General features: G+C 33.9%; 1 protein-coding gene and 1 non-coding gene across 6 annotated transcripts in view; one reads left to right on the top strand and one right to left on the bottom strand.

Annotated features, from left to right (window-relative positions):
• CSMD3 (CUB and Sushi multiple domains 3) overlaps window positions 1-17,506 on the top strand; it is a 1,174,595-nt gene that overhangs the window by 871,046 nt on the left and 286,043 nt on the right. For all 5 annotated transcript variants that reach the window (XM_073229983.1, XM_073229982.1, XM_073229981.1 and 2 more), the window contains 3 exons: window positions 3,295-3,486; window positions 7,908-8,034; window positions 9,942-10,144. In XM_073229983.1, the coding sequence (XP_073086084.1) occupies window positions 3,295-3,486; window positions 7,908-8,034; window positions 9,942-10,144 (522 nt within the window). The remainder of the gene's footprint in view (window positions 1-3,294; window positions 3,487-7,907; window positions 8,035-9,941; window positions 10,145-17,506) is intronic.
• On the bottom strand, window positions 16,619-16,723 carry LOC118971049 (U6 spliceosomal RNA). The gene has a single exon (XR_005059301.1). It is a non-coding gene; the product is annotated as a U6 spliceosomal RNA (small nuclear RNA).

Raw genomic sequence — 17,506 nt, 5'->3', positions numbered from 1 at the left:
TATGCTGCATGGTTGCAAAAAAGGAGTTAGATGTCAGTTTAACTTTTTCAGCAACTCACAGCTATTTAGATAAAGGGGATTTTCAGTTCATTTTGTGCTCTAGAAATTTTCATTTAATCAGAATATCAAATTTCATGAGGAACGGTGAATATTTATAGTATATGTGATTTTTCATACACATCTTTAATTGTCAGTTTCAAGTACGTGAGCTCTTCAGTAAAGAGACTGGCAGCTGAATGTTTCCATAAAGATAAGACAAATCTGAATATTTATGAATAAGCAACAATAATTCCAGCAAATTGGACTAAATTATGTTGTGCTTTGTACCTTATATACTATTGTCTGTGTGCATTTTCATCTATAATGCAAAGTATTATAAATTATCTTAATTTACAAAAAATATCTCCATTTACCTCATCGCCAGCAATTGCCAGCACATTTACAGAACATTCAAATTAAGGAAGGATGAGTTTGGTAATAAACTTTGAAAAGAGAGCTTGATTTCCATTTTCATTTTGATAAATGATATATGATAAAACTCAAAAGTGGCTGCATATTGAATGATAAACTCAATATTATGCCTGGTAGAAGAAGTGCAAACTTGTAATCTTTGAAAAAGGACATTTTAAATGTAGTATTAAGTATGCAGACCCATGCAAATTCATGTGTCCTAAAATTTAAAGTTACTACTTCTGCTGTTTCTACTTCTCTGTTTGAAAGATTGCCTTGCTTGACCATGTATCCTTTATATCTCATCTGTGTCACAATTGGAGTCATGGGCTTCTAACCACTTCAAGCCTCCATCTCTGAAGCCATTTAGTTTGCTTTATTTTAACATATTTTCACCAAAATGGGGCTGTCGTAAACTAATCTGTACAGGAAATTCCTAAAGATATCTTTTAATTGTCTCATAAATTTCAGTTTCTCATCAGCATTACTTTAGTTTCTTTTTCAGTCATCCCTTCATTTAAAGATAATTGTCTCTAAGAATCCACATTCATTCACAAGTATTACTGAGCACTTGCTATGTGCCAGGATTCGTGTTTGGTAGGCATCATAGGTAAGAAGGAAAAAAAATTAAATAATTCCAGTGTATAGGAAAACAAGGGAAAGAAGCCCATGATTGTAATTTAATTAAAATGTACAAAATAATTCCATAGGTTAACAGAGGAAGGAGTGCTTAAGACCCCCTAGAAGAGGATAGGATAGGAAGAACTCCTTAAATTTTTGAGAGCTAATATTTCCCTTAATAGTCAATAATTAGAGAATAAATTCAGTACTTCGAGCTGTGCAAGTTATGGTGATTTTATGTTTTAACACTCTAGGAAGTCAATGATGTCAATAATTTGACATCAGTGAGCTAATACATACATTTTTGCTTTCTAGTTCAAATCTGTATTAATTTGGTCAAGGATCCATGCCTATAGGAAAGTGATGCAAATCTCTCTGATTATCATATGATTGAACACACACAAAAGTTTTCTTTGTCCTCCAATATTATTTCTCTTGAAATTAAAAATTTCTCCAATTACTAAGGCTATTTAGAATATTCATTATAGTTGTCTAGTTTCAGAATCTGTAACTGATACAATTTGTAACTTTTCTTTAGTGCATTCATTATGTCATTTATCTTACATTTATATATTTTGTAAAGCATTAAAGAAAAAACAATTGTAAGAACTAAGAACTCCAAAATCTAATCTAGGGAACTTAGATTTTGATTACTAGTATTACATTTGATTTAAATTACGAAGTATCCTTTTCTTGTTCTGTCAGGGTCTTTACCGTGAATTGTGCTATAACTTTTAGGTTTTGAATGTTTAGCTTATTAACTTTCCCTTAATATGCACACAAGACAAATTAAGTATTACTATTTAAGTAATGTAATAACAATAGTAGTAGTAGTAATAATAATAATGATGTCTCCTCCTCCCCACTTTGAGCCAATCCTTACCCCTATAGCAACATTGATGAATCGGGTGGGAAAATCCACACAAGCAGCCAGAGAAAAGGGATGAAGGAAAACTAAATTGTTCTGCTTGAAGCAGATATCTTCCCCTTCTTTCCCCAAAAGAGGGTGGAAACATCTTTACTCCTTGGAGATGGGATGGAAAAGATCCTGGATTCTCATTCTGATCTTTGGACTATAAATACCTTTCTCCAAGGGTCTCCCGTGTCTCCAGGTTTTTGTTTGTTTGTTTGTTTGTTGTTTGTTTTGTTTTTTAACAATCTAGAGATGTCTGTAAGGTCCTGAGCGTCATTCTTGAAATGGAAACATAAACCTCCTCCAGAGTTGGGCAAAGCTCCCTGGATTTCTCTCACTGCTCATATAGTTCCAAGTTACCTCTCAAGGGTTACCCTTGAGCAACTAATTACAATGTTTTGGATCCCAAGTTTCCAGCAAAATTCAAGGAGAAAGCGCCCCCCCCAACTGTGCAAAACACAAAAACAGTTCCTCAGCACCACAGAATGACAGTGTGTAGGAAGCTGCTGCTCCTCTTTTATATATTTATTTTGATATCATTAATATACAATCACATGAACAACATTGTGGTTACTAGATTCCCTCCATTACCAAGTCCCCCCGACATACCCCATTACAGTCACTGTCCATCAGCATAGTAAGATGCTATAGAGCCACTACTTGTCTCCTCTGTGCTATACTGCCTTCCTCGTGACACCCCCGCCGCCCCCCGCTACATTATGTGTGCTCTTTTATTTTTTTTCCTTTTTAAAGCTGTCGTTTTTGGAGAAGGCTGAGTAGAAAAGTTCAGAATTCTTCAAGCTGAATACTCTTTTATATGACCTCTTCATAAAGTATATTTTAAATATGAGACTCCCTCTGAGAGTAAAAAGGAAGGCAGTCTACAGTTATATTTGCAATGGATATATTTGTTATTCATATATTTTATGTGAATGTAAAATTTCAATGATATGATCCTAGTAGTTATACTAGTCAGAATCTATTATTAGCTGAATTCCTTGAGTCACTTTATGCCATTGAATCACTTAAAGCAGGCAAGAAGCTCAGTACTATAACAAGCCAGGAAAGAGTCAGATAGACCATGGGGTATCATGGTAAATCATGTTGTTTTAAAGATACAACAAATTCTAATCGTCAAGAAAAAAAGAGCTGTAGGCAGCTTTTGCATGCTATAAGAATTAAATGTGGTAAGAGCAATACAACTAGGAAAATCATGCAGTCATATTAAAAATAATAAAAAAGGACTGTTTGCACAATATTAAACCTTACTATTAAATGCTGCCTTTAATGTCTTTATATTCTTCTCTCAGGTTTTGAACTTTCACATTGTGAGGATCCTGGCATTCCACAGTTTGGATACAAGATCAGTGACCAAGGGCACTTTGCTGGTAGCACTATCATTTATGGATGCAATCCGGGCTACACTCTCCATGGAAGCAGCCTCCTCAAGTGTATGACAGGGGAGAGAAGGGCATGGGATTATCCTCTGCCTTCCTGTATTGGTAGGATACTTTTATATTTTCACAAAATATTTCTGTAGAAGTGTTGTCAAACTATGCTGTACCTTTTCAAGTGATTTCATCTTTCCATACATAACTCATACCTTAATTCAAGAAGTTAATGAACTCATAGCTCAAATTTGTCAGAAGGAAGTTGAAAGAAAGTAAAAGGGTCCTTTTCATACTCTTATTGATGAGTGCATTTTTTTTGTACAACAGTTTGTGTGAAGTCATTTCATTTCTGTTATATTTATAAAAATGTAACTACAAAAATGTGTTGATTCTTTTTTTTTAACATTTTTTTGAGAGGGCATCTCTCATATTTATTGATCAAATGGTTGTTAACAATAATAAAATTCTGTATATGGGAGTCAATGCACAGTCATTAATCAACCCCAAGCCTCTATCTCAACAGTCTCCAATCTTCTGAAGCATAACGAACAAGTTCTTACATGGTGAACAAGGTCTTATATAGTGAATATATAAGTTCTTACATGATGAACAGTGCAAGGGCAGTCCTATCACCGAAACTTTTGGTTTTGATCACACATCATGAACTATAAACAGTCAAGTCAGATATGATTATTCGTTTGATTTTTATACTTGATTTATATGTGAATCCCACATTTCTCCCTTATTATTATTATTTTTTTAATAAAATGCTGAAGTGGTAGGTAGAAAACATAATCATACACATTTCTTGAGTCACACTGACCAGATTTGTTCTAATAAATGAAATTATTGCTTATCCTGTAATCAAGGTAGATTAAAAAACGCTAAAGTATTCTCAATAACATCAAAAGCTTTCTTTTCAAAAGTCTAAGAAAGTGAATATGCTTTTCTTATGTGTATATAACATAACATAATTAACCGCTTTCAATAAAAAAGGCTTGTGAGAGTCAGAAACATCAGATATAGTGCCTACACAGAACTAAAGAATGATCATTTTCTCTCTTCTTTGTGTAACTAAAGTTCTATTTTATAACTGTCATTAGATAACAATGAATGACCTCATATGTGTAGGTAGGAAGGTGGATAGGGAAGAGTTGAAAAAGACATCTGCTTTTTTTCTTTTCTGCTCCAAAGATCAAATAAGTGCCAGGTTGGAATACTAGAGTAAAAGAAAACAAGGTTTTGACAAAACACTGACTCCTCAATAGGGAGCAACATGCAGTGATTCTTCAGTCATTCTTATTTCTTGCTGGCATTTAGGGAGGCATAAATCCATTCTGTGTTAGGCCCATCTGGCTAAAATTGACCTAAACCTTCTTTAAAAAACAGCTTTACTGTCTGTGGTATAATTGATATCTAAACAACTGCTTATTTTTAATCAGTAAGTCTCATGTTTCTGAAAACATGAACCTTTTGAATTTTTAACTTTGTTAGTTGATATGGTCAACATAGGAATTTCCTCCAAACTTGCTAGAATACAAAAAGGAATCATGAAATTCTAGTTCTTAGAGACCTAGCAACTAATTGCAATGTTTTTGGTGCCATGAAACCTCTATTGGTTTATTGAAATGTTGATTCACACGGAAAGCAGACCTGTTTTTATTTAACCAAAATTCAATCATAGTCCTTTCTTTTCAGGTGGCATCTGGTTTTGAATAGATTATGAGGGTAGTATCTAAAATAATAATCAACTTAAATTGAAAAGCCTTTGGATTCTGCTATATGACCAACAATCAACCCACTGGCATTGGTTATGAAAAAATTATAGCACTGATTCATTCTCTGAGGTTATATTCTTTAATGTAAATATAAAATATATTCGGAAAATCATTGTTATAATAGCAAAACAACTATAAACTTGTTAGTACTGACTTGCCATGCTGTCCTTAAAATTAAAATTAGAAAAAAAATATTAGAAGTCATGTCTTTTCTATATGTGTTGAACCAAGCTAAAAACATTCTTTATTTTCTAAAAAAAAATTGTTGAAATGGAAGAACATTTGGTCCGGGATCAGGAGATTTTAATTATGTTTGCAACAAATCAGTACACTTTGTATTTACAAATCTACCAAGTCAAAACTTAGTGACCCGATACTGCTCAAGATTTCATGAGAAGGATAAGCTTTTTTAAAATGATGGATGATCAGGAATAACAGCTGAAAACATCTGAACACATGGTGTGTCATGCTGATAATTTCCTTAATAACAGAAGATGAAATTCTATTTTAGATGGTGTTCTCCAATGCAACAATTAATATCCTTACCACCTGGCCTAAAATTATAGTTTTCTGTGCTTATTAACCTTAAATGTATATTATGATTATATTTCTGTCTCTGTCAAATAAGAAACTTTTTTCTCAATTATGTGGATTATTTCTAGGTACTTACGTTTCTGAAGCTTCTATATTGATCAAACAAAAATTGAAGCATCATAGCTTGAAGGATTTAACCTGCATACCTTCTTCAAACATTATTTCATTTTAATCCTGCAAACATAAGTCTGTCAGATTATGAACCCCAGCGTGATGGCATAACACACTGGCTTATTTGAAGTCAAAATGCTAAGTAATGTTTGTAGAAAAGAAATATGGAGAAAAAGGAGCTATGTTTACATTCAAGATACAATATAGTGCACAAAACAAATTTGACCTGCAGGTGATTAAAGATTAATCTGGGGGACTGAAGTATCAAATCTGTTCTTACCATAAATGTATGCCAATAACAGTTACAAATCATAAGGAAAAGATGAAAAATGAAGTGATAGTGTTACATTGTTCTAGGCTGATGAACAAAGTTTTTGTTAAAAAAATGTGAAAAATCTCAGTAAGTGATGGTGACATCTTATATTTTCTTATTAACTTAAAAATAAGTTTTTTATTATCATTAATGCAATACAAAATAAAATTGCTTAGTCATCTATGGGCAGGTGTCTCAGCATTCTCCTGAGAAAGAGAATCAATAGAATATCTATCTATCTACCTTTCTAAGATATTTATTTTAAGGAATTAACTCATGCAGTTCTGGGGGCAGATCCATAGGGAAGATCAAAAGGCTGGAAACTCAGGCAGGAGTTAATGCTACAGTCTTGAGGAAGGATTTCTTCTTGTCTGGAAATTCAGTTTTTGCTTTGAAGGCCTTCCAATTGATTGTCTGAGGGCCACCTACATTACCAAAGGTAATCTCCTTTATTTAATTTAAATTCAACTGTTGGAAATATTAGCCGTACCTAAAAAATAGCTTCACAACAACACCTGGGTAAGTGTTTGATTAAATAGCTGGGTAGCATAGCCTAACCAAGATGACACATCAAACTAACCATCACATTGTGGTAAAATATAGTATCTAATATTTGAAACTAATTTACCTATACGAATAGAGCCTCCAAACTGAAACATAAGATTCTATTGTCATTAGGTCTTTTCAAATGCTAACACTTTGTCTTTGACCTTCTTTGTTCTAATAATAAAGCAAAACCAAGATACTTAGTTCAGTCATTGAATTTGAGTAAAATGGAAACAATGCAGATGAGAGGAAAAATAAATGTAGGAGTATCTTCAATTATTTAAGCTAAAAGTAAAAGTTTTGGGTTTGTTTTCTTTCTGTGTAGGAGATAATCTTCACAATTTTCAAATGTATAACATAATATACATTGTTCTCCTTGTTTCTGGTGTTTAGAGGTATAGAGCAAAATACTAATTGAATTACTTAATTTCTCTCTTTTGCCATACACAGTCCTTTCTAGATTATATGTCTACCAAATTAAAACCACTCCAAACATCCCAATATAATAAAGAGTATTAAAATGGAGAAAAAAAATTCCCCAAAAGATAAAAATTTGATTGTATTGTATGACAATACTTCCATTTTTAATTTGATATATTTTATAAAAATCAGGCCACATTAAATCAAACCAAACTAGATTTAACTGATACAAGAAATCTAATAAAATTGCCACTGTGACTTTTGGAAGGTTAAAAGTGAAAGAGTTTAGAATGATTTAAAGGAAATAAAAGGACAATGAAATTTAGAAGGCCTGAGGGACAGTAAAGATTAGTTTTTCTCAGAGGTGGGATAGCAATATGATGAATTATACAGACTACAACCAGCTAGCAGTTGAGCAACTTGCCATCTGCTTCCCCTGTTTAAGTTATCGTTATTTAACAACACCATCTTAAAATGTTTGGATACCTAAACTCAGAATTTTTGAGTGTGTGCTTTTTTTATTCCATAATTAGTTTCATTTTATAATCTTTTCTGTGATCTCACTTGAGACTTGTTTTATTGTACAGTATATTTTTGCTTCAGTGAATCCCTTAATCTGAGAAAGCATATACAAATGTGTACTTTTAAGAAGTGGGTTAATTAGTCCCTATTTTCCTTAAGGTGAAAAATATATACTCGAGAAATTTGTAGATTATTTTGAAAAGGTTAGCGTGAAATTGTAACTTAAGTTTTTGTTGTTTTTGTATTAGCTGAATGTGGAGGTCGTTTTAAAGGAGAATCATCAGGAAGAATCTTATCTCCTGGTTACCCCTTTCCGTATGACAATAATCTGCGTTGCATGTGGATGATCGAGGTAGATCCAGGAAACATTGTCAGGTAAATGGATTTCATTTTCTCAAAATTACTGGGGAATCTGAATTTCTTGATGAGCCCTTATGTACAGTATCACACAAATACTTTTAATCTTATAAGGGGAAACTTGGTGTTCATCTGTTTAAAATATGAAGAATGTATTAATCAGCATGGTTTACTGAGTGGGGTGACAGCAGGAGCTCATATAACTCCTTAGAAGAGGACTTTCATAGTTATAAGAGAGTACAGAGATTGAGGATTTTCCCTGTTCTTGGATATTCTACTCTTTCAATTCTTGATTATTCAGGACGCTGAGTTCCACTATTTTGAGAGGTCCATAAAATCGGGCAGGTCATTATCATAAGTTAGGCCTCAAGAACACTTAGAAGAAAAAAAGAAAGGGAACCCATAACGATTCCCTGTTTTCCCGGGCTCTAAGCACATTTCTGGGGCACCACCTTTCCTTTTGAGATTAGTTGGGTGACTCAAAATTCTTCACATTGTTGCCCCTTAGATAAAGGCAGACCATCCTTTGTAAGTCAGCACCAGTATTCCCTCACTCCTAGTTTAACTAATGTGGTTATGGCTGGGAATGCTTTGATAGATGAACAAATCCTCCTTGACATATGAGCTAGTTAGTGCATTAGAGCTCAGTAAACAATGACTAAGAATTGCTTCTTTTTATAAGTGGAATTTCAGATAGCCTTTTGGATGGTGAAGGTAGCATTGAAAACAGGTATTATCCTCTGTTAACATGGTGAAAGGTGTACCCTATCTATTATTGGATGTAAACTAGTTTATTGCTTCTACAAGGGAATTTGCAAAAATCAAAATAGACTACACTGGATTGATCTTCAGCCAATCTTTAAAAGAAAAAGCCAAAAGCCAATCTTTTTCTTTAGTATAGACCATGTATTGTTTTATTTAAAATGCTATATATATATATATATATATATATATATACACACACATATATAAAGAGAGAGAGAGATAAAGAGAAACAGAGAGAGAATTGGTCATGTTGATATAATTGAATTCCTAATTTTGGGCACTAGCCATAAAATGTATCAGATATTGATTTTATCTAGGTTAGACATAAAGAACATAAAATTAACCTGAAACAGTTTTTCTGTTTTTTTGTTTTTTTGTGCTTCTCTTTTTTTTGGGGGGGGGGAATACATATTATTTTTAATACGTACATTAGGGAAGTTCCCCTTTACTCCCAGATTATTGGATATGAATATAATGTTTAATTTTTAAAAATACTTTTTCTGTGTATACTGAGATATTCATATGATTTTTTTCCTTATATCTCATTGTGATGAAATGTAGTGATTGATTTTTTAATGTGAACTATTCTTGCATTCCTAGAATAAATGTCATTTCATTCTGACAAAACAAACAAACAAACAAAGTTGACAATTGCTAAAAATATATACTATGGAGTCTGAAAACCTGAGTTCAATTCATGACTCTTCCACCATTTGGGCAATTTTATTTAATCTATCTAAACTCCATTCACCACACTTAGAAACGTGAGATTCAAGTCATTCCTGCTTCATTGGGTCATTATTACAATTAAACAAAGAAAACATGTGGGAGCAATGCATTTTGTACAGTGCCTGGCACATACCAATTTCCCCATAGATGTCACCTGCTGTTGCCACTTAAAATTCATGAACCCTGAAAAGAATGTTTACCTGAACATTTTCGTAATTAGCAAAGGTGATATGATGGTATATTTAATCATATTCTAAAGAAATAAATTATACTGCTTAAGGAAAATTCATAAAGATTATATATGCTGTTTACATAATATATTCTTTATAGAATAAAATGAATTAAAAAAGCAAAGATGCATATTTGTTATATTCTTTATTTAAAACTGAATCTGGGTTTAAATTAATCAGAAACGTATGGTTCTCCCACAGCTTACAGTTTCTTGCTTTTGATACGGAAGCATCACATGATATACTCCGAGTTTGGGATGGTCCACCAGAGAATGAGATGCTCTTAAAGGAAATTAGTGGATCTCTTATTCCTGAAGGAATCCATAGCACCCTAAATATAGTAACCATCCAGTTTGACACAGATTTTTATATCAGCAAATCTGGATTTGCAATTCAATTTTCAAGTGAGTTATAATTTTATTTCTTAAATGCAAAATAAGAATGTTATTCAAATAGTTCTGTTAGCTTCACTGCCCAAGACCTTAATTTTAAAATTTAATGATCTTAAATATTCTTATGTCTAGTTTTCCTAATCATATACAGTTAATGTAAAAGATACTTGGAAAAGACAAATACAGATAACTTTGAATTAGTCATTAGTTGAGACCTTCTCTCCAATTGTCAAACCAATTTCTCTTAAAGTGTAGGTAGTGTCAAAATAAATCAGCAAATGAAATAATTGCATTATGAAGTATGTAATCTGGATTTACCATAAAATTATATATTCCAAAATGTGAAATTTTTGTAGCTAAAGAAATAAATACTTGCCATTACCAAAAAAAGGCAATTTTTACTTATTTTATTTTTCTTCTGGTAAAGATCTTCATTATATATTCACAGATATCTTTGACAAAATATTTTAGATCTACTTTTAAGTTAAAGATTTCCTATAACAACAAAATGCCATTTATTTTAAGTAATTAACAATGTTCACAACTTCTTTTTATCTTTCTTTTCTTTATATGGTGCTGCTGAATGGTTAAGGACATATTCTCTAAAAGGGATTTGGGTTTTAGTGACTGGAGAAAGTGAATAAAACTTAAAATTTTTAATTGCTATATTTTTACTTTTATTGTCAGCATACATTGTCTCTTTAGGAACATTACCTAATGGATTTTCTAATAATATCATCTTTAAAAAGTCCTATTTACAGAAACTTCTCCAAAGTTATAAGATCATCTACGGAGAATGTGCAAACCAGTATTCTTTAAGTGTGTCTGAGTTCAGGTCCTGGTTCTCTACTAACTGCTGACTTTGGCCACGTGACCTTACCATCTGCGGCTGAGTTTTCTAATTTGCATAGGGATGGTAATGCTCATCTCATAAATAGGTTACTAAGATGTACTATGATCATGTGTCCATAGTATTTGTTATTGATTATATAGTTGTGCCTAGTAAACTATTATTATTCTGTGAATAAATATAAAATTGAAATCCTTTGAAAAAAATGCCAAAAGCATGAAGGACTTTTGAAATAACTGCCTACAGAATGTTTTGTTTTAGGCAAACAAGTGGTTAATACTATTAAACAATTAACTTGGTGGACTTTTTTTAATGGAGCACAGTTATTTGACATAATTGACTAACATAAATGAATTGTTTTGTACTGTATATAAACTTAGCTTGTAGGAGAGAGGTTTATGTCAGTTTAGAAGAGTCAATATTTGCAAATTTACTTTTTAAATAGATCTTTGGAGAGAAAGAAAAAAAAATGAAAAGTAAGAAAATTGTCATGTAATCAGTGAACATAAATGACTTCATAATCTGAAACACTTCTGGATAAAGCATCCTTCATATTTATATCTCCTATTTTTTACTTTTTATGTCTCTTTTTTTGAAATTATGACCAATTTATCCTAGAACCACTCATTACTGTTGTTCAATTTCAGTTCTTTATAATTATAGGCTAGCAGCGAACAATTCTCTTTCCTTTACCTTAAATTAGTAATGTTTTACACTTAGGTGGTTATTGTGATTAAATATCTGAATACACTCATGTGAAAAGTGCTTCAGGATAGTGTTTGTGAATGCCAAATGCATTTGCCAAATAGAAACAGGCTGCCCTATGATGTGTTCCCAGGAACTTTTTAGTGCAGATTTGTCTGTGAAATTAGCAGTGCATTTTTTTAATTTTGTATCATTAATCTACAATTACATGAGGAACATTATGTTTACTAGACTCCCCCCTTCACCAAGTCCCCCCATGTACCCCATTAGTCACTGTCCATCAGCATAGTAAAATGCTGTAAAATCATTACTTGTCTTCTCTGTGTTACACAGCCCTCCCTGTGCCCCTCAACACACATTATACATGCTAATTGTAAGGCCCCCTTTCTTCTTCTCCGCCCTTATCCCTCCTTTCCCACCCATCCTTCCCAGTCCCTTTTCCTTTGGTAACTGTTAGTTCATTCTTGGGTTCTGTGATTCTGCTGCTGTTTTTTTCCTTCAGTTTTTCCTTTGTTCTTATATTCCACATATGATTGAAATGATTTGATACTTGTCTTTCTCCACCTGTCTTATTTCACTGAGCATAATACCCTCTAGCTCCATCCATGTTGTTGCAAATGGTAGGATTTGCTTTCTTCTTAAGGCTGAATAATATTCCATTGTGTATATGTACCACCTCTTCTTTATCCGTTCATCTACTGATGGACACTTAGGTTGCTTCCATTTCTTGGCTATTGTAAATAGTCAAGGGGTACATCTGTCTCTTTCAAACTGGGCTGCTGCATTACTAGGGTAAATTCCTAGGAGTGGAATTCCTGGGTCAAACGGTATTTCTATTTTGAGCTTTTTGAGGAACCTCCATACTGTTTTCTACAATGGTTGAACTAATTTACATTCCCACCAGCAGTGTAGGAGGGTTCCCCTTTCTCCACAACCTTGCCAACATCTATTGTTGTTTGTCTTTTGGATGGTGGCGATCCTTACTGGTGTGAGGTGATATCTCATTGTGGTTTAAATTTGCATTTCTCTGATGACTAGCAATGTGGAGTATCTTTTCATGTGTCTGTTGGCCCTCTGAATTTATTCTTTGGAGAACTGTCTGTTCAGCTCCTCTGCCCATTTTTTAATTGGATTATTCACTTTTTGTTTGTTGAGGTACGTGAGCTCTTTATATATTTTGGATGTCAACCCTTTATTGGATCTGTCATTTATGAATATATTTTCCCATACTGTATGATACCTTTTTGTTCTATTGATGGTGTCCTTTGCTGTACAGAAGCTTTTCAACTTGATATAGTCCCACTTGTTTGTTTTTGCTTTTGTTTCCCTTGCTCGGGGAGATATGTTCATGAAGAAGTCACTCATGTTTATGTCCAAGAGATTTTTGACTGTATTTTTTTCTAAGAGTTCTATGGTTTCATGACTTACATTCAGGTCTTTCATCCATTTCAAATTTACTTTTGTGTATGGGGTTTCATTCTTACGTGTAGCTGTCCAGTTTTGCCAACATCAACTGTTGAAGAGGCTGTCATTTCCCCATTGTATGTCCATGGCTCCTTTATTGACCATATATGTTTGGATTAATGTCAGGAGACTCTATTCTGTTCCACTGGTCTGTGGCTCTGTTCTTGTGCCAGTACAAAATTGTCTTCTTTACTGTGGCTTTGTAGTAGAGCTTGAAGTTGGGGAGCGAGATACCCCCTATTTTATTCTTCCTTCTCAGGATTGCTTTGGCCATTCGGGGTCTTTGGTGGTTCAATATGAATTTTAGAACTATTTGTTCCAGTTCATTGAAGAATGCTGTTGGTAATTTGATAGGGATTAGCAGTGCATTTTTATTTTTATCGTTTTTAGAGGTCATATTAAAGTTATAGTAACAATATGTATCACACCAGAGCTTTAATAATTCTGACTTCCTAATATTCTTTTAAAATGCATGCAAAGTAGTATTACTGACCTGAGTCTAAAACCAACCTACTGGAATCAAATTAATTTGAAGATTAATATATTGTCAATATCATCAATGAATGAAAATTAGTCTCTTTTGGAGATCCTCTGCAACTCAGTCCTTCACAGATTTCCATATGTCCTGGTTTCAAATTCGAAAGTGTTTTTTTCATGAATGAGATCTTGCTTGGTATGTCAAGAACCATGTGAAATGTTTTATGTACATGATCTCATTTAATCCTCACAAAAGCCATTCCCATCCCCGATAAATAGACTGAGGTTCAGAAAGTGAACTCAAATCCATATGTGTCTGAAAGGAGTTTTACACTGTGCCTGGTGCATAGTAAAATAAATGCTTAGTAGTTATTACTATTATTATATCATTATTATTTAGATGTATGTGTTGATATGCTGGATGAAATAGAAAGCTTTTCATTATAAATTATTGATTACAAGTACATCCTACATTTAACCAGCTTGTCTTCTTGATTATGCTCTCTAGTACCACACCTAAGGTCACACTTTCAAAAAGCAGGTGATTTATACAAGTGAAGCAGTGAGGAGGAAGGAAGGAAAGCTGGAGCGCATGGGTGCCCATTTAAAGGTTCAACTGTCCCCTCTGGCTATAGTCATTTTGCCCAATAGAAAGGCAAGCTAATTTTAAAGTGGAACCTGAAATAAGGAGTTTTATGTAAGGCCACCTAATTTTCAAAGAAAACAACTAATCTTAAAGAGAGTAGGAACGGGTTATAAACCAATAAAGCACTCCTATAGGTCAAATTTGGATTGTAGGTCAGAATATGCCATATCAATGCCTAACCTGAAGTCTTCATCCCTGGATAAATTTATCTCATGTTACCCATGTTCATTCCTTCCAGGAAAGTCTATTAAGGACCTGATATTAAATATATTTATCTCTAATAATTTCTCAATTGTACCTTCCCTTTCACTCAGGCAAATGTTTTTAGTTTCATAAACACACACACACACACACACACACACACACACACACACACACACACACACACACACCTGTACTGCTTTGTCTCTGTAAACATTCTTTTGTCTTAAATGTTGTTCTGCTCACATTTGCTTAAGTCTTGCTCATTCTTCCAGGCTCAGCACCAAGACCTGTCTTTATAAAACATTTTCTGACCTCTGTATAAAAATTTTTAAATGTTTTGTAAAACATCTCTCTATAAAACCCTTTCTGGCCTCTATAAAGCATATTCCAGCCCATGCCCAAGGTATTAGCTTTAATTTTTTTTCCAGCTAAAGATCGGAATAGTTTTTCAATTTATTGTGCTGAAGATGTTATAATTATATGATCTTTACTCCCTAATATATTATGAGTACCTTTGTCTCTGTAAGCGTGTATTAAAGATTCTGTTTAGGATGACCATATAATTTATTGTCCAAATCTAAGATAATATTTTAGAATAAAAGGGGCCCGTATTAAAAACTAACTTGGACAACAGGCATAAATCAGCAGTTATAGCCAAATCATGTTATATCATTTTTATTTAAGTCAGATTTTTCTTCTCCACCAGCAGAGTGCCCATTCCTCTTTTGAGCAAATAGTTATGTGTATGGAGTGTCAAATAATAAAAAAGGAGCACTTCAGGCAATAGTAAAAGAGTCTTCAGCAATTAAATGCAACCAGTGAAATGTATTTCACTGAACTTGGTGCAGAGTGAATTTAACTGAAATGTAGGTCACATACCAATTTCATAGTCATCATCAAGCCACTATCAGCAGAATCATGCCTTCTATTTCATGATCTATTCATTCTTTGTAGAGTGTAGCTTTGCCTCTTAATGTTACTGTCTGTAAGGCACTTTTGCTTAATCAGGCTACTTAAATTCTGCATCACCACCACATGCTATCCTATGTACTTCTTTGTTCTCAGCAGTCACCCTCTATATCCCCTGCTTAAATTGGTCATCGGCCTGTCTCATCCTACTTTAGTTCCACAGGGAGGACATCTTCGGGTATCATGCTGACATTTGCACACAGAGGAGTTGACTTTTGACAGAGCATTTTCTATGCTCTTCACTCTTTGACCTCTCCTAAGAAACTGTGCCTGCTGGATAATACAAAATACCAAGACCCATCACTTATATTGTTGAAATTTCTCAAGGAAATGCATCCTTTAGCCATGAGAGGTTGATGCCCCTGGCCTCAAAGGACGGTATGGTTCCCCTGCCTTTATTCCCATCCTCAGTATTACTGCCTGCATTGCTGTGACAGTCCATCAGATACTCTCTTCCTTATCCCTATGGCCAGACTTTTTTCCACATTTCCATCTGACTAATGTTTTAAAATTCAAATCAGATTCCACAGATCAGATACTAGGTGGAAATTGCTGCTGCAAAATACCTTAGAAACTGAAATCAGACAAAGGGAGAAATATAGTGGGATAAATCCATTTATTTCTTACAAGCAGTAGTCCTCTTCTGCTCTCCCATGTGTCTCTACAGAAGAAGAGACACCACTCAACCTTTCCGGTCCAGATATACCCTCGCTGGCCTGTATAATTACCTATTGATATAGGGACAGACTACTTCTCTCCACCCCTTGGAAACACCTATTGATATGGAAATCCACTAAGGCCCAGCAAGAGATTCTAGAAATATTGCAGTTTTACCCACAAGCACAATCATAAGTGCAAAACTGGAATTACATTTAAAGCCTCCGCAGTTTGCACCCAAGCCGTCTGCCACCTTCATCCCTCACTATTGACTTACACACATCCAGTCATTTAACTACACTGTCCTGAAAGAACAATGTCCCTTCCCACTTCTGCTGCTTTTTTTTTTCCTACTAAACTATAGAATTTATTTGGCTCTCATCAGCTTTTCCCATTACTGATTTTTTTCTATTCCAGGATCTAATTCCAGTTTCTTCTGGTTTGTGACAGTTTCTCAGCCTTACCTTAATTTTCATGACTTTATCAGCCTTGAGGAATAGTGATTAGGTATTTTAAAAGTATGGAACGCGTCATGAATTTGCATGTCATCCTTGCACAGGGGCCGTGCTAATCTTCTCTGTATCATTCCAGTTTTAGTATATGTTCTGCCAAAGTGAGCATATGCTTCTGCTTCTTTTGCAAACTCTCTTCCATATTCCTAGAACACTTATGCCACATTGACAATCAATAAATTTTTAGTCATTTTCCAAGGCCCAGGTCAAATGATGCTTCTAGTACTGATAACTTCTATGCAGAATTAGTCACTTCCAAACCTGCACTACTCCGGCACCATGTGCATATGGTATCAGAATCGCCATATGGCCTATTATGTCCAAGATAGTCCTGGTTTATATCTGTTGTCCTAGCATACTGACTGGTTTGGCATTTGGCCTCTACTTTCCATTTTTTAAAACAAAGTATCATTCTTAATAGTTCTGTTAAAATAGCTAAGGTATGTTTATTAGATCTCTACTTTGTATTTGATCACATCTACTAGTACATACTAGTATGTGAGATATGTTCCAGTGTCCAGAGTATTTATAATATGTGGTAAAATATGGAAAACAAAGCTGATAACCCCTTGCTATTTACCAATCTTTCCCAGATGCCAGGCAATTAATTCACACTTCTCTTTCAAGTGTGAATTAGGGCACCTGTAGGTAAAATGAAATAGTTCCAGATATGAACCTAACTCATTCTAATCTTGAATGGTAGATGGAGAAGCATTTAATTCTGTCATAGAAAAAATATTTAAATTATTTTGCAGTAGACATTTATGGCAGCAGTGGGATTTTAAAAAGTGCCTGCTCAATGAAAAAGTACAGACTGAGCATTCATTTAAGAAAGCTGATTCTACCAAGATGTCCAAAAGGAAGGTCAGTTCAGCTGAAAGGGGCTGTCA

This window comes from Manis javanica, chromosome 2 (genome assembly GCF_040802235.1).
Source record: "Manis javanica isolate MJ-LG chromosome 2, MJ_LKY, whole genome shotgun sequence".
In the NCBI taxonomy this organism is placed as follows: domain Eukaryota; kingdom Metazoa; phylum Chordata; class Mammalia; order Pholidota; family Manidae; genus Manis; species Manis javanica.
The sequence above is the reverse complement of the archived record's forward strand: the minus strand, read 5'-3'. Positions and strand labels throughout refer to the sequence as shown.